The following is a 22,374-nucleotide window of genomic DNA, read 5'->3' on the forward strand; positions in this document are numbered from 1 at the left end:
ACTCTAGCAGAATGGGGGCTCTGCGATGGCCACAAGCTGAGCTGGAAGCCTTTACAAACATCTTCACAATTTTACTAGATTTTTTTATTTTGTTGTCTGATTCTGTGTCTCACTCTCTCCCTCCCCCAGCATCTAGAGAATTGAAAGGGCTTGTTCCACCTTGTTGGCTACCCAGTCCCCTACTGGCACCAAACCCTCTCAGCTCCATATCCTCCTCACAACAGCAGCCTGTCCAGAAATGGGAAGTGGTGATGACAAAGAAGAGGGTAAAATGCCCCCCTTCCCACCACAACCCAGCAGTACACCACCATCCTTTGTCTATGGTGCCTGTTTAAGGACCATAATGCAAATCTTCTGGACTACAGCACAACACGGCCAGACTCTAGGGATGTGGAGACATGGAAGACCAGCCCCTGAAAGGGCCTCGAACCCCATTACCCCACTCCTTCCCAAGCCCTCACTGTCACTGGGTTGAGGAAACAACTCCTTAGAACACCACCCACTACGATACATCCTAGGCACCTAAAGCCAAATTCTTGATCAATAACATCGTTCAATGGAGGAGGAAAAAAATAACTTGAAGCTCCTGCTGCCAAATGTAAGGTCAGTCATCAAGAAAACCAGCACCATCCCTGATCCCCTTTTGGATGAAACACCTGGCTTTGCTTATATCACTGGGACATGGCTCAATGCAACCTCTGATCCTACCCTGGCACAGCTAATCCCCAGAGGATACTCTGTATGTCGCAAGCCAAGACAGACTCCAGAATGAACCCTTGGGTCCCATCACCCATGCCAAAGCTCAAGAAGCCCTGAAAAATATTAGAGCCACAACTGTGAAAGATCCATGTTCCTCCTGGCTGGTAAAAGTGAATGGGAACAGTCAGTGCCTCCTTCTGAGAAGCACACCAACCAAACTCCTTGAAAAATTCAATAGTTCACCAATCCTCAAGTAGCCGACGCGTGACCCTGAAGATCTCCCTAACTACTGTCACATCTGCAACCCCTCATTCCTGGGCATAATCACTGAGAAAGTAGAAACCACTAAACTCCAACAATGCGTGATATCAGCCAACCTCTTGGACTGCTCACAATAAGGGTTTGCACCAGGACACAGCTCTAGTGGCATTAAAAGATGATTTCCTCACAGTTGTGGACACAGGTAAGATTTCCAGACTCACATTGACAGCCTTCTCTGCAGCCTGTGACACAGTGGACAATAAGGGACTGCTAACACTCTACATGACGCAGCAGCAGAAGTTGCTCTTTTCCAGCGCTCAGAGAGTGATGATGGTAACTGCTCCTCCTCTCTAAAGGCCCTTACCTGCCAGGATCCATCCTGTCTTCAACATCTCCATGAGACCACTGGGATGCAATGGGCTTAGCTACCAACAGTATGCTGGTGGCACTCAACTCTCTCTCTCATTCTCAAATGATACAGCCACCCCCACTACTAAAATGCCAGGAGGCCTACAGGAAATTGGCTCTTGTACGAAGACCAACCGGCTCACACTGAACCCTGGTGAGATCGAAGTGATGCGGGTTGAAAAGAAGAAAAGCTTTGAAGAGGTGGCCAAGACATTGTCACCACCTTCCTCTGAAGGCACACAGCCCCATTTGTCAAAGTGGTGTGAAGGCTCAAGGCCCTGCGTGACTCCCCGCTAAGCTTGGATGGTCAGGTGGCCTCAGTTTCACCTGCAGCTTGCTAGGAAACGTCACCCCTTCCTCCCAGATGAGAACCTGGCCATAATGACCCTCGCATGTGTCCTCTGCAGGCTGGATCACTGCAGCTCATGGTACTGGAAGCTGAACGTGAAGACGATGCACAGGATCCAGGTGGTACAGACTGCAGCTGCTCCCTTCTCCATGGCTCAGGCTGCCGTGAGCCCACCAGGCCTGTGCTCAAGTCTCTCCACTGGCTCCCGGTCAGCTGCTGATGCCAGTTTATGTCCTTGGTCCTAATTTTCAAAGTAATTCATGGATCAAGCCCCAGTTACATCAAAGACCAAGTTTTGATCCATGAACCTGTGATAGCCGTGCTCCTTAGGGACAATGCAGATCACAAAGCTCAGGTGATCTGCCTATGGAACAGTCTTCCAGAGGAGATCAAGCAAAATCAGACCCTGACCATCTTTAGGAAAGCCTGCAAAGCCTCTCTCTTAGAGAAAGCCTTTCCACCATAAGCAACAGTTCAATCACAACTTTTATTCCTAAAGCCTTCCCAACCCCACTCCACCAAAGCCCACCAGACTCCAAAACCTGCCCCGTAAAGGGAGAAGTGCCAGAGACTCCATGACGCTCAATAGGGACTTCTCTACTGATTTTCTATGGAAGGTGCTCAGATACTATGGTGATAAACAGCTTCAGGCTTTAGCAACAAAGTATAACAACAGAGGCTTTGGCGATTTCAATGCCCCACATAGCTTCTATCCACATTAAAACTTTAGTTAAACTGCAGTTTGTGGTTTTCTCCTGACCCACCATTTCAACAGATTCACATTATTACTAGATTGAATTTTAACGGTAAACTATCCAATTTAAGGCTTTTTAAATGCATGCTGCAGCACCCTATTCTAATGTTAATCTTTTCTTAGTTCTTTCCTAAGCAACAGCAGCAAAAAACTTAAATGTTTAAAAAAAACCAACAACTATGCATGCAGTTTTCCCCTTTTTATAGTAGGAAAGGGGGAGCAGAATAGAATTTGCATTTACAAAGCACCTTTCGTGACTGAAATAGAAGTAGGTAATGCAAATGCACCACAACACAGCTAACTATTCAACTCATTCCCCTCCTTTCAACCCTGAGGGGAGATTGGAGATGGTTTTACTACACTTAAAATTTAGGTTGACTTAGCTACATCACTCATAGGTCTGGAAAATTCACACTCCTGAGTGACAAAGTTAAGCCAACCAACCCCGCAGTGTAGAAGCTGCTAAGTCAACTAAAGAATTCTTCCATCAACGTATAGCCACTGCCCCTCAGAGAGCTGGATTAAGTACAGCAATGGGAAAACCCCTTCCATCGCTGTAGGACGCATCTACAGTATGCTACAAGCAGCACAACTGCAGCGCTGTAGGTGTGCCACTGTAGCGCTTGTAGTACAGACAAACCCTAAGAGGAGGAAAGCTGTCCGGGAGATGTGGGGCAGGCAGGATCTAAGCCTACATACAATTCCAGAATTTTACCTAAGCAGTCTCCAAAGTCTTGCCTTTTTTTGTTAAATATTCAAAAACTACCCTAGTAAATGGGAGACAACAAATCAGAGCTTTGGACTCCTAGCACAGTAATCATCTCCAACTGCAAGCAAGACTGAGTTGACTCTCCTGTTACACTTAAAAATGAGTTCTTTTTTCTGTGTCAAGGAAGAGATTTCTGTAGCTAACTTACTAAAGGTAGGTAAGCCTGGTCAGTATGCTCTGAGCAATTGGTATGCATCAAATCCACATAAAGAGAAATCCTTGTAGATTATATATTTAGGTCTTCAATGTAATCAACTAGTTACAGTAATGCACTCTATACTTACAAACCTAGGGTATATTTAAAAAGTGTGTTTCTATCTGTTAGACATCATTGCTAAAGGGATGTGTATTAGGTCATGAAAACACTTCTACCTTTGTCACTCCTCCCCATTTCGAGGGGAGGGCTACACACAAACTTGCACCAAAATAACTCAATGGATTGTAGCTCACACCATTTTTATTGTACAACTTGTACAAGTGAATGCTCTGATTTCTGAATAAGAGTGTTTTATTTCGATTTAATTTAATCAGAAGAGGATGCTCATAATCTGAAATGAGCCTCCACATACAGAACTTGCAACAAAAGGGATGAATTACAATTGATTTATTTATTTAGGTTCACACAGGCAAGTGGATGTGTAGACCAGCCCTGAATTTCATCATTGTGATGTGCAACATATTCACCTACTCTCACCCAGAACCTTGCAACACACACCCTTCATGTTCATTTTTATGCTGGGACACATCTTAAATATGGCTGGATCATGCAACGCTTACATACTCTGGTGATGGACCCAATATAAAAACAAAAAGAGATTAATACAAATAGTGGAAGAGACATCAATAGGGTATTCAATTTAGTAAGTATTGCTCAGATACGAGGAGCAGGACTGGTCCACACGTAATTAAAATGTGGACAATTACCAGTCTGGGTTCTCAAATGTTTTAGAAGATCTAAATTATTTTCTGCATTCATCTTAACCATAAATGAATCTGCCATGATCACAAATACTATATATTTCAAAACAAAACTTTCATGATAACAAATACAATGAATATGCAGGAAAAATATGTTACAGATGCAGAAAAGTTTGAAAGCATCCACTTGATTTAAGGAGACACTGAATTTCTGGCACTGGTGCTCTGAGTCCAGATATTAACTACAGTTGCAACAACAGTCTTCTTCTCAATGCAATGGCATGTGGAAGGTGAAAGGAAGCAGCTGCTTTCCCAAGTATTTCCACTAGAGGAAAAGCAAGTGTGTGTGGGTGGAGAATTATTTGCGAGTGATCTCACCCGTGAGTAACATTAGCAGGATGCCATAGCAAAAGAGCAGACGTGTTGTTCCTTTTTCACATTACAGGTGGGTGTTAAGATTTCCTATTGACTCATTCAATAGGCAAAAAAAAATAAATAAGAAAACATGCACTGTAATAGCTGTAATTATGGCCTCAGTGTTGCTTTCAATTCCCAGCAGCAGTCTTTCATTGATAGGCTAATTCGAGAGAGATTAATACAGAGGATTGTATTAGGTGGATTAGTAATGAATTCTGATTATTATAAATATTGATATTTCTATTTTCTCTGATGCAAGACCAGGTGATTTTTAGTGTCTCACATGTGACATACACAACAATTAAAAAAACAGAACACACTTACGAAGACAGGACTATGGCAACGGCATCGTTGAGGACGCTTTCACCAAAGAGAAGGGCATACAGCTCAACATCAACCTGAAGCTCATGGAATATGGCAAGAACAGTCACTGACAAACAGAAAAATAGAGAGACATTTAAAAGAGGCCATTACTTTTTTTATGTAGATATATATATAAAGCAAACTTGGCCTTTCTAGAATTCTACCTTCCTTCGTATTTTACTAGTCTGCTTCTCAGTGTAGCAATGCTTCATGCAGTCTTTGCTACTCTTCCCTGTGTCCACTCAACTTTGTGTTTTTTACAGTTTATGTTGTTTTTTACATACAGAACGAAGACCTGTTTCTGCCCCCGTATAACACAGAGTTATCCCCCATTGGAGGCCTTTTTTAATTCTATCTTAATCTCGGAGTAGTCTTGATTTTATCATAAGATCCTAGAAGTGCTGGTTAATATCAATATGAACCAACATCAAGGAAAGTGCCAGTACATGTTAGAATTTTGGGGTTATCTGGAAACAACAAAACAACGGGCCAAATTCCACCTCCAGTTACTCTGGTTTTACAGCAGTGTAATGGAGATTGGAATTTGATCTATTGTTTCTGCAACTGTTTGACTCCGAGTTGGTAATGAAAATAAACCAAGTTTTACGGTCAGTTTCATGGGAACCGTAAGAATGTCTAGAATAAGCAAGATGTAATACACTGCAGTCCTTGCTCTTGTGTCATGCAAAGTCACACGGAGGCATTTCTCACATAGGCTTGGACTAATGCAATGTGACTGCCCTAAAAACCCTTTTAAAACAATTACCATATGAAAGGCAAGAAACTCAGATATGCATATTTAAGGAGCTTTAACCCATTTACACACAAACAAAGGCATTCATTGATTGACAGGAGATTAAAATCCACGTAATACTTTATTCAGGCTGAAGCAGCATAGGACCCAATGACCAAAAACAGGTCGGTTCAAGAAAACATGCCCATTGCAGAAAGCCGCTAATGCAGATACTTCATTTTAAGCATGTGTTTAAGTCCCACTGAAGTCAGTGAGACATACGCATGTACTTAACTGCTTTCCTGAACAGGGGCCATAAAGAGAATCATTTGTTAAGCACTAACGGTGTGCTTGGCGCTGCAGAAGAGACAGAATAGACAATCCCCCTGCCCAGAAGAATTAACAGTCTCAACAAATGGACAACACAAAACACACTGGGAGAAGCCGGGAAAGGATTTGAGTTCATATTTTAAAATGTTCTATTAAGGGGTAACTATCAGTGTCACTTGACTGTATTAAGTGTACGGGCACAACTTTTACAGTAAATTGAACAATACTAGGATACCGTACAGTAATGATCCAAAACAAGGCAGTGACTCTATGCTAAGAGGTTATGTTTTGGACCTTTATTTTAGGATGCCGCGGTGGTTTTTTTATTTTATTTTTTTAAAACGGAAAGTAATTGATGGGTGAGATGAGGAGGTAGGAGTTAAACTCCATCTAGCAAGAATAACCATAGGCATTCATGTTATTGTCCAGATTGAGAAAAAGACACAGGCATTGCACATACACAAAATCTGCCCAGTCTGTACAACACAAGATGTCAATATCAGCTTTTAAACAGATCTACGTGGGTATGTCTGCGTGGCATCTCGGAGGATGCTTCTCAGCACAGGTAGACACGAGCTCCAGCCGGCTTGCTAAAAAGAGAAGCACGACCACAATGGCACAGGCTACACACCTGAATGCAATTCCGCCTGCTCCCCGGGCACATACTCAGGTGGCTGGCCCGAGCAAGCCCACCTGTGCCGCAGTGGCCCCATTGCAATTTTTAGCGTAGAGCACTAGAGCAGAGCCAATGCATGTCTGTCTACCCGCACTGAGGGCTTGTCTACACCACGCAGCTTTTAGCGACAAGGCTGTGTCGACGCTCTTTGTTGGTACTTTGTCGGCAATACTTCCAGCCCCACAAGCGGCGTTCGCTTTGTCGGCAGGACGAAGCCACGTTCACACTGCTACTTTCATCGGCAAAACTTGTGTCTTTCGCGGGTGGGGGGGAGGTTTTTTTTTTTTAAGTACCCGTGAAAGACAAACGTTTTGTTGACAACTTCGCAGAGTAGACATACCCAGATGCTATGTAGACACACCAGAAGAATGGCTATAACTTAGGAGGCAGAGCTAGGCTGCAGTGTCTCAGACCCCTGAAGGATTTACTCAAATTTCCTGCGAAGTAAGGCACCAATGGAAGAAATTCAAGTTCTACTCATCCAGAAAAAAAAGGGCAAATTTTTGCTCTGTGTTCTTAGATTAGATTATACTGATGAGTACAAATGTGATGAAGACAGTTAACAAGCAAAAAAACCTTGTTGCATTCAAATATAACAACATTTAGCGTTTGTATAGCGCTTTAGTTTTACAAAGAGCTCAGCAGACTGGAATAAATTTTATTTTTAAAAATAATCACCATTGTTCTTGTTATGGTTAGATAGAGTCAGTTCCTATTTTAGATTAAGACCAAAAAAATCTATCCATGCAAAACTTTGAGGCTAGAGATTGTCTAGCACATACCCGAAAACACCCTGAATTCACACACTTTGAGCAGTGCTGATTGCTTGCACAGGGGGCTAGAGGCTTACATCTACCACACTCACTGTGGGCCTGAACTAAACCCCAGTAAAATCGACAGACAGCCTCCCAATAGGGTGACCAGACAGCAAATGTGAAAAATCAGGACGGGGGTGGGGGGTAATAGGAGCCCATATAAGAAGAAGTCCAAAAAATCGGGACTGTCCCTCTAAAAATCGGGATATCTGGTCACCCTACCTCCCAATGACGTTAATGTGAGGACAAGGCTTTGGAGGGGGCAGCTTTTATATATAATTCAAGTATTATTTTTCTTGATGGAGATCAATTTTACCCCTAAAAATGAGTCATAATTTGCTTAAACTTCAAAACTCAGGGAAAGACGCCATAAGCCACACATCTCTCTTCCCCCAACCCAAAACAGAACAATACTTTGGTAACATGAGAGGGGAAACAAGGATCACAATATACCTGGGTCAGTAGCTGATACTATGGCACCAAACAACAGACAGTCTGTAAAGTAAAAATCTCCTCCAAGTTGCCCAGTTACTTTCATCAGTGCTACGCAGCCGTACATGATCGACCTGTTGAATAAGCAGAGACATGGCTGGATATTTGAAAAGCATGTGAATATTGTTTTAACAATGCAATTCGCTTGAATTTGCAAGTTTAACCCGTAAAGTTACCTCAATACATAATATTTTATTTAATATTTATATTAAACAAGAACTGCAGAGTTTTACAGGTTGGGCTGTGATCAAAGACGGGGGCAAGTCTGCAAAGCGCTAAGAGCCCTCAACTCCCATTTAATCAATATACAGTGCTGTATATGTGGTTAGCAGCAAATGGATTTAACATCTGAACTACTCCGTGCATAAAGCTACTTAATACACGCAGTTTGACAGGATAAATATGTCAGCAGCTTGTGGAATGTGTAACACAGACCATCGCACCTCCCCCATCTCACAAGTGGTTTAATTTCCACAATGTTTTATATGACTTGTCAATGTAATGACCTTTCACTGACTTTGGAATATGCCTCTTTTTCTCTCAATTTGTTTAAGACAAGTCTATATGGAGGCTGAGGTTGCTTTGATCTTCCACAATCTCCTCTTGAGAACATCCTATGTAATTCTCACATTTTTACTACTTAGAATAAGAATTAGTTCCCTTTGTCTGTATGGATGAATAATACTAAATAGAATCACAGCATGGCATAACCAACAATATCCGGGAGCAAACCCAAGCCCCATTAACTTGCCAATTTAACACATCACAGTAATTCTCCTGCTCTCTTGCAATAGTAAGGGACATTTTCAAACACAAATTTGCTTCAGCTACTGCTACGTATGCACATATTGTATCCTAGTAGCTAAAGGGCATCACATCACTAATCACAGGTTAGATCAAACACAGCATGTGTGGGGGAAAGGGAAGGAAGATATGAAATAGTTGGCTTCCTGGAAAGAAGAAAGAAGGGAAAAATCTACTGATTACTTCAATAGCCTTATCTTGTGTTACTTAGAGTAACTCCTTCTACCCCGAGGTACTTCCATATCTTTTAGGCAAAGAAAATTAAAATAGGTAATTTCGGGGTTTTTTTAAGTGTACATCATCTTCTAGGTTTCTGCTGCATTTCTCCAGTCTAGTAGCACTGTGCCCTACCACAGACCAAAAGAATGGATCACAGCACAGCAGCGTTCCGTACTTCTCCTGAAGCAACTCCTAAAGCCCTTAATCCCTCTGGGAGATTTTTTTTACTGCTAACACTAAAATGACGTTTGTAGAAACCGCTACCCTTAGGCCAAGTTTTCAGTTTAGACACTATTACAGTTCAGGTGTTTAGGGGTTGTTGTTTTTAAACCACTATGCAGTTGTGTGACGCTCTATATTTCAAACCAGTGCCTCACTAGTTACTTATATCTACCGATTCTTTCACTGATCCAGTCTCGCAAGTAATACCTGGTATTTAAAGACCTGTGAAAATCTCTGGAAACCTTTAAAACCCAATTTAATATTTTTATATCAATATTCTATTTATTGTAGTAGTAACTAGAAACCAAGAAATACCGTGTGATATTTGTGAGACCCTAATTGATCTTCAACACGTCTGAAAGGTAGGCAAATAGTATTAATTCCTCCTTTAAAGAAACTGAGACAGGGAGGTTGAGTATCTTGTCAGAGCTGGGATTAGAACCCAGGAGTTCTAGCTCTAAGTCCTGTGCTCAAATCATATCACTCCATCTTACTCCACATTAAGGCTATATCTATATGGCAAGTGAAGATAGGATTACAGAATGGGTAGGCATCTCCATACTACCTTTAATCTAGCCAGCATAGGTAACAGCACCACAGATGTGTTGGCACAAGCTAGCAACCAGAGTACAAGCCCTCCATATCGCCAAAACCTGTGGATGGACTTCAAATACTCACCCTATCACAAAACAGGAGATAGCTGTTCCAAGAAAGGCATACGCTAGGATTGACCCCAAGTTTCTGAAGAAATGCCTCTAGAAGAGAAGAAACACACTGCATTACAGCTGTACGGATGCTTTGTATTCAAACTGTTGGTACGCTCCTCAGACCATACACATTAAGGAAGTGTTGTCAGCATCTCGTCTTATACTTTGATTGTAAATTCTTTGGGGCAATCAAAGCGTGTTTGTACAGCACCTAGCAAAGTGGGGCCTTGATCCATGATCTGGCCCCTAGGTGCTACCACAATACTACTACTAATAAATAATAATAAGGAACAAACTGTTTGCTTTTAGCAGCTTGTTTAGCAGATTGCTGCTGCTGAGGACTGGGGGATTTCCAAGCCTGGAAGGATTGTTTCCTTTTACATGAGCCAAACAGGCTCGTGTTTCCTTCCTTACATATTAACTCTTCATAGATTTGGATAGGACAAGGAACCTGTCGCTCATTTCAAACCTGCAAAAAAAGCTTCACGTGACCTAATTTGATTAAAGTGCTTGTAAATGGTTTGTAACCGCTGCCTCCTGGGGAACTCCTGAGGAAGCTTATGTTCTCCTCGGTGACCCAGGCCAAAAGCCGAGTTCCCCGACCTCTGCTTTTCGTAAGCCTTGGTAACAACTGCCTCAATAACTTCGGGATCCCAAGAGACAGCTCTGACCCATACACAATATTCTAACACGTACTGGACCCAAGTCTCTGACATGCCTATAGTTTCCATGTCCCCAGTCTTCGTTGCTTTTTTACGGGAACTCCCATACCTGATCCTTTATGCTTGTGTATTTTGGGGAGGGATACAGACAGAAATTTTACAAGGGATCAGGCAGACAAGCAGCCTCACATCTGAGTGCAAATTTGAACAAAAACTGAAGATTTCAGACAAAGATTATAAAAGTCACAATTATATTTTTTAAGCTTTTCTCCTTTTTTTGTATACATACACCACAGTATAGGATGGCATGAGAACCTTTGTGCTTAGTCACTCTGGCGATGACCACTCTAGAAATAACTTGGGTCTGGTCCACACTAAGCCCCCAGTTCGAACTAAGATACGCAACTTCAGCTACATGAATAACGTAGCTGAAGTCGAAGTATCTTAGTTCGAACTTAAAGGTACTTACCGCGGGTCCACATGCGGCAGGCAGGCTCCCCCGTCGACTCCGCCTACTCCTCTTGCGGAGCAGGATTACCGGCGCCGACGGCGAGCACTTCCGGGATCGATTTATCGTGTTTAGACAAGACACGATAAATCTATCCCAGAAGATCGATTGCTTCTGCCGAACCAGCGGTTAAGTATAGACATACCCTAAGAACGTAGGACTGTGCACTACAAATGAGGCCTGCTGACCTTTGTTCTGTATTACCGTACTCCAGAGCTACAAGCATTTTAAACACCTACGACCTTCAAATAAAATGAAATGCAATGAGACATACCCTTTTTAAGCTGTATCCTGCATAAAATATAATTGGAGGGAGTAAGATATTGAAAAACACTTCAGGATCAAAAGTCACCTGTTTAAAAAGAATAAAATCTGTTGAAGTTAAGATTTCAAGAGACAAAATAAATCACAGTAATCAGAATATGCTGCATATTTTATATATAATCAGACAAGACAGTTTGGCATGAAAGCTACAAGACTAATATGATGTGCAATCCTTTAATTTGTACCTTTTACAATATAATTAGCTACTGTAGTAAGAATATATTTATTGTTCTGGTTTACAGTTTGGGCCCAATCCTGCCCCTGCTGCAGCTGAGAACAAAACTCCTATCTAGCTCATAGAACTGGAAGGGACCTTGAAAGGTCATCGAGCCGAGCCCAGCCCAGCCCCCTGCCTTCACTAGCAGGACCAATTTTGCCCTGGATCCCTAAGTGGCCCCCTCAAGAATTGAACTCACAACCCTGGGTTTAGCAGGCCAATGCTCAAACCACTGAGCTATCCCTCCCCCTGATTTAACAAATCCTGTCTTGGACATTTGCCAAGAGCTATGCCGTGCAAAGTTTCCAGGCGCTAAGCAGCTCACCTTTCTCAGCATTTCGTTATCTTGAACGTTATTAAGTTCATGAGGGCTGATTTCCCCCTTCAGGGTATACTCATAATATTTCCCACTAACATTTACTAACAAAGTAGCTGGACTGGTTTGCACTTGGCAACTTAAGGTCACATTATTAACATCGCTGGGAACGTGAATTCCATATCGAAGGATGACGCCCATCAGAACACCTGGAAATAAAGACACAACGTTAGCTATGCAACATCTGTAAATATTAACCATCTAAATTCCACCAAGAGATGTGGTAGATAAACTCTGAATTTGTACTAGCTTCTCAGAGCTGTAAAACCCCAAACCTGTTTAAAAAAAAAAAAACAGAACTTCTTCCTAGCATACTGACCTGCAGAATGCCCATATTGGTAGCACACTGCTTCTTGAGGGTGGACAGAATTAGCATTTCCTAGGATGCAGCTACTACATCCAGGAAACACACCTGAGATGTGGGCAGATAAACCATATACATCCCACTGACTGGAAACTTTCATACACAGAAACTGCCCCGTTTCCCATGACGCCTTCCCAAACTATAAACATTTATATAAAAGAAGAGAATAAAATACTTGCACTGCTGAGGGGAAATACACAGAGATGGTTGTGCATTCTTTTTAGAATTGAGGAACACATACGTATTAGTGTGTTAGGGCACCATAACAGCTTTAGAGGATTGAAAGATTTCTAACCAGGATAAAAGATCTCTTCCAGGTTGATAAAAAAGGAGCAGTATCACTACTAGAGTCCTAGGTGGAAATCAGTCCTGCCAACGTGGAAGGTGTTTAGTGCAGTGTAGCACCTGGAAATCAGGAAGAGGAATGCTGTGGAGCTGAGTTTAAGACTCCTGTTGCTTGGCCAGTCAACTGTATTGCAAATAAAGGGCACTATACAAGTTGCAGGCCCGTGCACTAAAACCACAATACTGCAAACCGGCTGATCAGAAAGCACCTAGTATATTGCTGCTGCCAGCTAATGAGTTGTTATTGACTCAGCTGATTCATAGGGGCAGGGGGGGTACATTTGCCATACAATAAGGACAGTGCTGTGCATTCCTTTCATATAGAAAACACTCATCTTTTATGTAACACTCAAAGAACACAAGAGTCTTCAACTTTTTTCATTGGCATAAGGACAATCTTAAAGCGCTACTCATTGCACAAACTCACCAGTATTAAAGTTATACTGAAAGGCCCAGCTTCACCCACAAAAGCAAAGTGACTGAGAATTAATGAGAGGGGCTCCCAGAATAAAGCAACAGAGGGTCCTGGGCACCTTTAAGACTAACAGAAGTATTGGGAGCATAAGCTTTTGTGGGTAAGAACCTCACTTCTTCAGATGCAAGTACTTACCCACGAAAGCTTATGCTCCCAATACTTCTGTTAGTCTTAAAGGTGCCACTGGACCCTCTGTTGCTTTTTACAGATTCAGACTAACACGGCTACCCCTCTGATACTTGATCCCAGAATAAAGAAGTTCTTGTTAGGTTTTTGCCCTATTCCAGATTTTTCAAGTGTACACGACAACTAGTACCCAAAGAGAAATCTGACTGGACTGATGTATGGGATGTTAAGCCCCTCTTGGTATGCACAATGGATGTATTTTCTTGGAAAGAGATGATTTTAGGACTCTCATGAAAATTTGAAACTGTAAGAATAACTGTCGACCTTGTCTGAGTCTCCTTAACACAACCCAGGCAGTTCATTCAGTGATCATTTTTAACATTTCAAAGCTGGTAGGACTTGATAAGACTTTCCACAGGAATTTCTAAGGGATCTCGTCTTTCTTCATCTGCTTCTCCACGTCTTTTAATCTTTGCAAAGCAGTGCTTCATTTGATCAAGTTGGTTTGCTAGCAGGTGCCTTTCTGCACATTGCAGTCCAGCTTTCAGACCAACTCAAACAGATCTGTACATGACCCTGTGCACATATGAACAATTTAGGGGCACCTTAACAATACTGGCTTCTAAGTTAAAATTCCTCAACACCTGTTGCTCCTTGCAATATCCTGCTAAATAAATTTCCGGTTCCATGGAAAGCAGGTGAGGGAAAGCACTGGATAAACCTATAATGTTTTCTAAGAAGACCATCCAAGCCTTAAAGATACTGTATCGTGTGTGTGTTAACAGAGTGAAGCGCCTGAAAGACAGCATGTTAAAGAACAAAAATAAGTACCCTTACTATAAACAGAATCACTAAATAGTATGCAAAAAAAATATACACACACAAAAATGAGAGCTCAAGCACCCTGGGTCTGACCCACTGGGTGACACATCCTCACTTCTAAATGCAGATTTGTCATTCAGATTTACCTATTAGGGAGGGACAATGTTGCTATGCCCAAACCAGATCTGTTTTGACAATGGCCCAGTGTTACGCTGAAGATGAATACTGAAACATGGGACACACCTAGGCAAAATCTCGCCTGCCCTGCATTGGTTTTAGGTGTAACTGACCCTCTCAACAGAAATCTCGTGGCTACAAGATAGCATTAGTTTGAAGTGCCAGGGATAAATCCCTAGATGGCAATGAACTTCAGAGCGACAAAGTGGGTGAAGTAATAATTTTTATTGGTCCAACTCCTGCTGGTGAAAGAGACAAGCTTTCGAGCCACACAGTCAGCTCTCACTCTCTGTACCATGTATATGTGTTACTACTTCTTACCGCTGCTGGGGAATAGTATAAAATCTCAGGCAAAGATTGCTGGCTTGGAGCTCCACTCTGGTGATGCCACAATCGGAGAGGGTTTAATGGTTTAGTTTGGTAACACTTATAAAAACCTCTCCCTGAACCCGGCCTGGAGATTGATGGTGGCGAGCCTGCTGATGCAGAGAAGCAAGGGCATGGAACGTTTAAAGGCGAGGATGGTAGATTAATTGGATCATTTTGAAACAAGATGCTAAAGCTAACTGTTTTCATCACATTTACCTTTCCAACAAACAGTGGAGGCCCATAGGCTTTTTAGGTGTTTCTGAATATTTCTGAGCTAGGGTTTCAAATTAAGATCATGTACTGTCTATGAACACAGCTTTAATGATCTTACATTTTGTGATGCCTGGGTTGGGAGAGCTTCGTTTTAAACATCTGTGTGAAGCACAAAGACCATCAAAATGCTATTTTCCAATGTGCTGAAATAATTCACTGCTGTGCTTATGTCTTTTATTGCAGGCAGACTTTAGCCTCCAGCACAATTTATGAGAGAGATACAAACAGAGAGAGAGAGAGGTGTTATCATTTACAGTGGAAATATGAACAAGCTGAACCCTAGCATTGTGTTTTACTGGCACGAGATGCAGCTGAAAGAGATCAAATATCAGTGCTTTCTAATGGAATCAGCGGATAGGTTTTCAGCCCAGAATCAGCTAATTCTTCAAAATACCATCCAACCCAACATATGCTACACCTGTGCTGGCATCCCCTGGGCTTGGTTAGCAGCTTTACTGTACCCAAACTCAAATCCCGATGGATCAGAAATCCTGAGTCCAAGTTACCTGAGTCTGAGGACTTACAGGCAAAGATGAAGCTTAAGTAGTTTACTCTGTGCAGTTTTTAGCTAGCTGTCGCTGAGCAATCCAGGGTCCAAACAGCTTCTACAGCACTTCAAGAGATTAGCCTTCATTTTTCCTAATTCCACACTTGTGATCAGTCTTCAAAAGAGGCAAATTTCCAATATTTCCCCCAAAGCCATAGAGGCAGAGAATGGTCCAGCTTTTCCTATGCAACCACTGAAAAAGTATGTATTTGGTGTTATTCATTCTGCTACTGATTCTCTAAATTCAGTTTAGGAAAGTGAAGATGGAAAAAAAGCACAGTACAGATTAGTCTAGGATCCAAATTACATGACATCCTCTAGAAATGAAGGGAGAACAACCCTGGGATGGGATAAGGGGTAATGGTAGCACAAAGAAGACAACCTCAAGAGACAAGTGGAGTCAAAAGGAAGTCTGAAAAAACTGTAATTGCCATCTTGGCTGACACACCACGGATCTCCAGAAATAAAAGCATGAACTACTACAGCTTGAGCTAAAGAACTAAGTTTCTCTAGCTGGGGCTGTACCAACTCATACCCTCTGAGAATCGGGGGTCCTGTAACATACTCATCAGTGGGTTACACAATTTTTTGCACATCGATGGAAACAACCTTCTTCCCTTGGTTTTAAAATGAATGAGAAAATAGGGCACCAACACTCAAGAAGCTGAATGGATAAAAATCACAACTTTTGGACAATGTTTTTTGCTGAGGACGTTTGCAGTACAATAGCTACCAGCTTGACGAACTCAATCACAAGCACCTAATCATGCAACGCCAATTAGAACTAACAACCAACAGGAAAACTGAAATAAAAGACATTTAATACTAACTACAATTTTAAATACTGGAGGCTACTTTTCAATCCTAAACATATACTTAGTAAGGGCAAGTTATAACCTGACTGTTCCTTCTAGCTCAACTCTAACTCTCTCTGCCCATACTCCTAAACGCCTCAATGTGTTGATTTCATCATGTCATCTCAATCCAACTGCTGGTTTCAGTCATGTCATCTCAATCATGTTAATACCCATGAAGCTCCACAGTAAGGCAAGATTCCAGTGCTGATCCAAGGCAAGATTCCAGTGTTACTACACAATGCATGACAAGATCCTCTATCTGCCCATCTCTCCACTGCATCAGTCAGTTCCTGGGTCCTGAAATACCTGCAACTACACAGAGCACCTTCCTCAGATCACTCACTTCCTCCAGCTAAGGACAATTCTCAGTATGGTATCACCTCTCACTATAGCTCAGCTCAGGACTTCAGGCTCACACACAGCTAAGCAACACACTGGGAAGGAAACTAACAAGCAGACAACAGAGAGATGGAGTGCTGCCTTCTGGCCCCATGGATTTCTGGAACTGGTGAAAGGATGGAGTGTGGGAATTTTCATTCAAGTGACTTTTCCATGCACAATCCCCACATAAACAGACAAGCTCTACCACAAAGCCCTTCAAAATCAGCTGGATCCAGGAACTCAGGGATGCTTGCCACAAATCACTGCATCTAACATGGTTGAATGCTGGGACAATGTAGACGCAAGGAGGCTGAACAAATCCAAGATACATGCGTATGAATAGAGCATGGATGCAATCCATCAGATTAGTTTTAATGGGGATATAAAGCTCGAGTTAAGAACAAATGAGTTAACCCTAATCTAGACAAGGCTTGGAATGGCACAGTTTAAATCACCCGTAACCCACTGGCCTTACCCTACCTATCCATTACAACCCCAAAATACAGTTAATACTTCGCAGAGATCATAGACAAAGTCTAATCAGTTATTGATTAGAAATGTTCAGTTCTGAGCAGCACTCCAGTAAAAAAAAAAAAATAACCTGATCAGAGAGAGAATGTTATACATCCTTGTAGAAATTACCCTTTTTGGAAGCCAACCAATTATATTATAAAGGGCTGCAAAGGATATTTTCCTGCACAGAACTGCTTCTATACAGGCCACCTCACACCTCAAATAATTATACCTATTTCCCACTTGATCGCTTCATTGTAGAGAAGTATTCAGAGGTGGAACTACAACCTGGATGGTAAGTGCTCTTAACAGGTGAACTAGAACAGTTTCACCTGCTCAAAGACAAACACTATGGGGCAGATTTCCAAAATGACCCAAGAGATTTAGGAGCATGTCCCTCAAACTGCCAAGCACCCATCCTTAAATCAATGGGATTTGTGTTCCTGAATTCCTCAGGTGCTTTTGAAAACACCACTTCAAGTATTTGTCTGCATTTGGGATTTCTGAACCCCCAATGTAGGTCAATTCCTACATCACCTCACACACAGAACAGGACCGTCTTTCTATTATTTACGTTCCGGTTACTTACAAGAGATTAAATGTATCGTATCTTCTTGACAATCCATTTGTTATGGGGTAATCATTCTGCAAGGCTACTCGTTAACTGGTTTCCTTTCAATGGCATTTAACAACAAATTGAACAGCTTTCAATGTAGGTGTTCACATAGAATATTGAAAGTAAAATGGATTGATAGAATAAGTAATGAAGAGGTCCTAGCACAGCAAAACTATCTACAACAATACAAGCAGGACGAAAGAAGAGCGAGCCATATTTGGGACATATTTTAAGAAGGTCCGGTAACAGGCTACCTAAACAAGCATTTCTTTGGCAATCCCAGGGCAAGAGATGGAGCAGCCAACCTAGATGCACGCTCCATATCTGATAACAGCTGAAATAGCATTATTACACTGGAATATAAAAGACATGGAAAAATGAGCCTAGGATAGGGATGACTGGTGCTGTGTGACTTCTGCCTCATGCATCTGATAGTGCGGGAAGAATGAGGAGGACGATAATGGTTTAACAACACTATTTAACAAACGGAGTACTTTACGTCTTCCGGGTGCAGTGCAAATACTCCCCCTACCATAGTAAGTATTATCTCCATAGTACAAAAGGGAAAACTGACAGAGGCTGTGATTGGATTACAGTCTGAGTATAAACCAGCCAGAGAACCAGGATTAGAACCCTGGAATTTCATTGCCTGATGAGCCATTCTTATGTTGTAACAAATCCACTGCCACCGAGGACTTCCCTGGTCTCATCAAGCTGCATCACAGGATGTAGTGAAGGCAGTGGTAAAGAACTCCGGTCCTCCTGCCCTTTGTACAGTTCAGTTCTGTGTTAGAAATAGCACTGATGCCCCAGGCCAAGATTTGAAAACGTGACTAGTTATTTTGGGTGCCCAACTTGAGAAACCTTAAAGGAAGCTAATTTTCAGCAGGAGAGTATTCAGCACTTCCTGACAGTCAGGACCCAAGTTGGGCACCTAGAATCACTAATCACTTTTGTAAAATCTTGGCTCCACAGACTCTCACTTTCATTGATGACAAGCTCTATGACCTCCGAGATTCTACAGGCACAGCTCTGCACAGGGCCGCATTGAGGTCCACCTCCACGAGACAAGTTGCAGGATTAGGGCCTCTACGTGCAACCTCTTTGCAACAAGCGTCAGTTGGTCAGGAATTATATAAACACTCCAGCGTGCTCCCTTTTGGACATTAGATGTAAGATCTCTAGTCTTGATATGATGCAATATATAATTTATTTATTTCAAAAAAGCTTATTAACACCCAGTAAGTGACATGCTATACACATACCTCCCAGGCAAAGAACACAGCCTAGGATCTGAGCAAGTCTCTGTCATCCTCTTAGCCTACTGCACCTTCCTTACTCAGTAATCAGAACCATGTGACATCAGTTGTCACAGAGTGACACCTGCACTCCGGAACATTTTTAACAGGCTGCCCCCATCTGAAAAGACCACTTTCAATATTCCCAAGACCTCTTAGCTAAAATACATTTTCTTGCAACCTTTAAAGACACACCTCTGCTATTATATAGGCCTTTCATGAATCCTTGGGTTAGAGTTAGTTCAACCCCTCATGGCCAAACCTTTCTTATGCAGAAATTGTGCCCAGCAGTGGGTGCTAAGCTGGTGGCTCAGTGAGGGAGATCCCAGATGGGCATTTTCCTGGTCAGTCTCACAATAGATCATGGTCCCGTCTCACGCAGAAAGTACATCATTGTAGATATAACAACCAGGTCAGTCCCATGCAGCAAGTGCTGTGATGGGGTTACAGGGTGGGTGTGCTAGATGAGGGGTGTTGGGTGCATGGAGGGATTCATGTCCTGGCTGGTCTCATGCAGGCAGTGTGCACAGGGATGGGTCTGACTCAGTGGGTGGGAGATGGGGCTGTTTGCTGGGTGGCTCAGAGGACAGTTGGGTCCTGGGGAGGGTATCTCACTATAGATTGTTGCCAGGCAGATCTTGTGCAGTCAACATGCCCCAGCAGTGGGTGCCAGATGGGTGGGTAAGTGTTGGGTGTTGTGTGGCAGTTCAGTGGGTGGGTCTGGATGGCTGGGGGGAGGGAGGGAAGTCTCTCACTGAAGACACCGCCAGGCAGGCCTCATGCAGGAAGTGTGCCTGGAGGTGGCTGCTATCAACTGGTTACTGGGTGGCAGCAGAGAGTCGTGTGACAGCTCAGGGATGGGTGCTGGGGGCTGGTTGCTGGATGGCAGCTGAGAGTCGTGTGACAGCTTGGGGATGGGTGCTGGGGGCTGGTTGCGGGCTAGATGAGGGGTGCTGGGGGCTGGTTGCTGGGTGGGGGTTAGATGGGGGTGCTGGATGGCAGCTCAGGGGGTGGGAGCTGGGGGTTGGTTATTGGGGGGGCTAGATGGCAGCTCAGGGGGTGGGAGCTGGGGGTTGGTTATTGGGGGGGCTAGATGGCAGCTCAGGGGGTGGGAGCTGGGGGTTGGATATTGGGGGGCTAGATGAGGGGGGCTGGGGGCTAGTTGCTGGGTGGGGCTAGATGGGAGGCTAGATGGCAGCTCAGGGGGTAGGAGCTGGGGGTTGGTTACTGGGGGGCTAGATGGGGGGGCTAGTTGCTGGATGAGGGAGGCTGGGGGCTGGTTGCTGGGTGGGGGCTAGATGGGGGGGCTGGTTGCTGGATGAGGGAGGCTGGGGGCTGGTTGCTGGGTGGGGGCTAGATGGGGGGGCTGGTTGCTGGATGAGGGAGGCTGGGGGCTGGTTGCTGGGTGGGGGCTAGATGGGGGGGCTGGTTGCTGGATGAGGGAGGCTGGGGGCTGGTTGCTGGGGGGGGCTAGATGGGGGGTGCTAGATGACAGCTCAGGGGGTAGGTGCTGCGGGCCGGTTGCTAGGCAGCAGCCGGGGGCGGGCGCCCCTCACCGTAGATCATGGCCAGGCCGGTCTCGTGCAGGAAGCGCGCGCGGCGGTGCTTGAAGAGCCAGATGGTGAGGATGGTGAGGGTGAGCAGCAGGATGAAGATGAGGAGGTTGGCGCTGTCCTGCCGGTGACTCTCCTCCGCCGCCTTCTCGGACACGATCTCCTCCTCCAGCGCCACGGGCCGGGCCGCGGCCTCCCCCCGCGCCGCCGCCCCGGCCCGCGCGCCCAGCCCCGCCGCCAGCAGCAGCAGCAGCCCCCGCCCGGGCCGGCGCTCAGCCCCGCCGCGCAGCGCCATGGCTCCGGCTCCGGCTCCGTCCGCAGGGCCCGGCTGGCGAGCGGAGCAGCGAGCGGGGCTCGGCGCAGGCGCCGGGGCGGGGCCAGCGGGGGGCGGGGCAGGCCCGGGGAGGCCGTGCGGGTGGGGTGAGGGGGCGCAGGGCCTGGCTGTGCACCGGGGGCTGCTGCTCCCCCGACCCCCTCTGCGCAGAGGGGCCCCCCGAGGCGACAGAGTCAGGGGCCCTGGGTGGGGCCCACAGGCGGGGCAAGTTGCCCCAGCCGCGGGATCACGCCGGAGGAGGTGTTCCCAGGGCTCGCGGGAGCCCACCTGCCGAGTGGGACTGTCTGTAGCTAAGTAACTGCCAGGAAGAAAGAGCACCCTCCGTTTCCTAGCTAGCCACCGCCTGTCCTTGGCACCCCACTCTTCTAGACTTGCCTCGCATCGGAGAACAACAAGGAGTCTGGTGGCACCTTAAAGACTAACAGATCTGATAGTCTTAAAGATCTGTTAGTCTTTAAGGTGCCACCAGACTCCTTTCAGAGTAGCAGCCGTGTTAGTCTGTATCGGCAAAAAGAACAGGAGTACTTGTGGCACCTTAGAGACTAACTGACTCCTTGTTGTTTTTGTAGATACAGACTAACACGGCTACCCCCTGATACTTCGCATGGGAGAGCAGCACATCAGCCTGCCACCAGGTAAAACAGTCAGTTACAAACCCCTCGGGAATGGAGGTTGTTCCTAATTCTGAACTGTTCCTATCTCTGAACAAAACAGGGCTCCTTCAAAAGTTTACAATTGAACATTGACTTAATACAACTTTGAAACTTTACTATGCAGAAGAAAAATGCCACTTTCCCTTTATTTTTGTAGTAGTTTATGTTTAACACACTACCATTCTGTGTTCTTTTGGGGGGTCTCTACTGCTGCCTGATTGCCTACTTCCTGTTCCAAGTGAGGTGTGTGGTTGACTGGTCAGTTCCTAACTCTGGTGTTTGTAACGCTGAGGTTCCACTGTACACCAAAACACCACAATATTTCATAAGTTCTGCGGCTTCAAAACTCAAGAGGATTCCACCAGCCAACACAACGGCAGTCAATCAGTGAGATCTAAAACACTTCTGTGTACAGTGGCATTAATGCAGTGCAGTTAGTGTGATTTCTCTCCCCCCGTAACAGTAGTTTTGTGTGAGCTATGTACCTGGAGCATAGGATATATGCTGATATAACCCTCACAACAGCACTGGTCCTACAGGCTGGAAAGTCAAAGGTGACAAATAAGCAGGCTGTCCATTTCTCCCTATTTTGGGAGAGACAGGTGTTTCTCAAAAAGGTAAGTTCTTCTTCGAGTGCTTGCTCATATC

The 22,374-nt window shown here is 44.3% G+C and overlaps 1 protein-coding gene across 1 annotated transcript in view; it reads right to left on the bottom strand.

Moving 5' to 3' along the window:
- The window catches only part of SLC9A6 (solute carrier family 9 member A6), a 40,461-nt gene extending 19,334 nt beyond the window's left edge, over positions 1-21,127 (bottom strand). Inside the window, exons 1-6 of the mRNA XM_065556736.1 lie at positions 20,743-21,127; positions 11,973-12,172; positions 11,381-11,458; positions 9,908-9,984; positions 7,946-8,058; positions 4,900-5,005 (exon numbers count right to left, since the gene is read on the bottom strand). Of these exons, the coding sequence (XP_065412808.1) occupies positions 4,900-5,005; positions 7,946-8,058; positions 9,908-9,984; positions 11,381-11,458; positions 11,973-12,172; positions 20,743-21,034 (866 nt within the window). The 5' untranslated portion in view covers positions 21,035-21,127. The remainder of the gene's footprint in view (positions 1-4,899; positions 5,006-7,945; positions 8,059-9,907; positions 9,985-11,380; positions 11,459-11,972; positions 12,173-20,742) is intronic.
- Positions 21,128-22,374: the final 1,247 nt, after the last annotated feature.

The sequence above is a fragment of the Chrysemys picta genome, chromosome 9 (genome assembly GCF_011386835.1).
Source record: "Chrysemys picta bellii isolate R12L10 chromosome 9, ASM1138683v2, whole genome shotgun sequence".
NCBI classification, from domain to species: domain Eukaryota; kingdom Metazoa; phylum Chordata; order Testudines; family Emydidae; genus Chrysemys; species Chrysemys picta.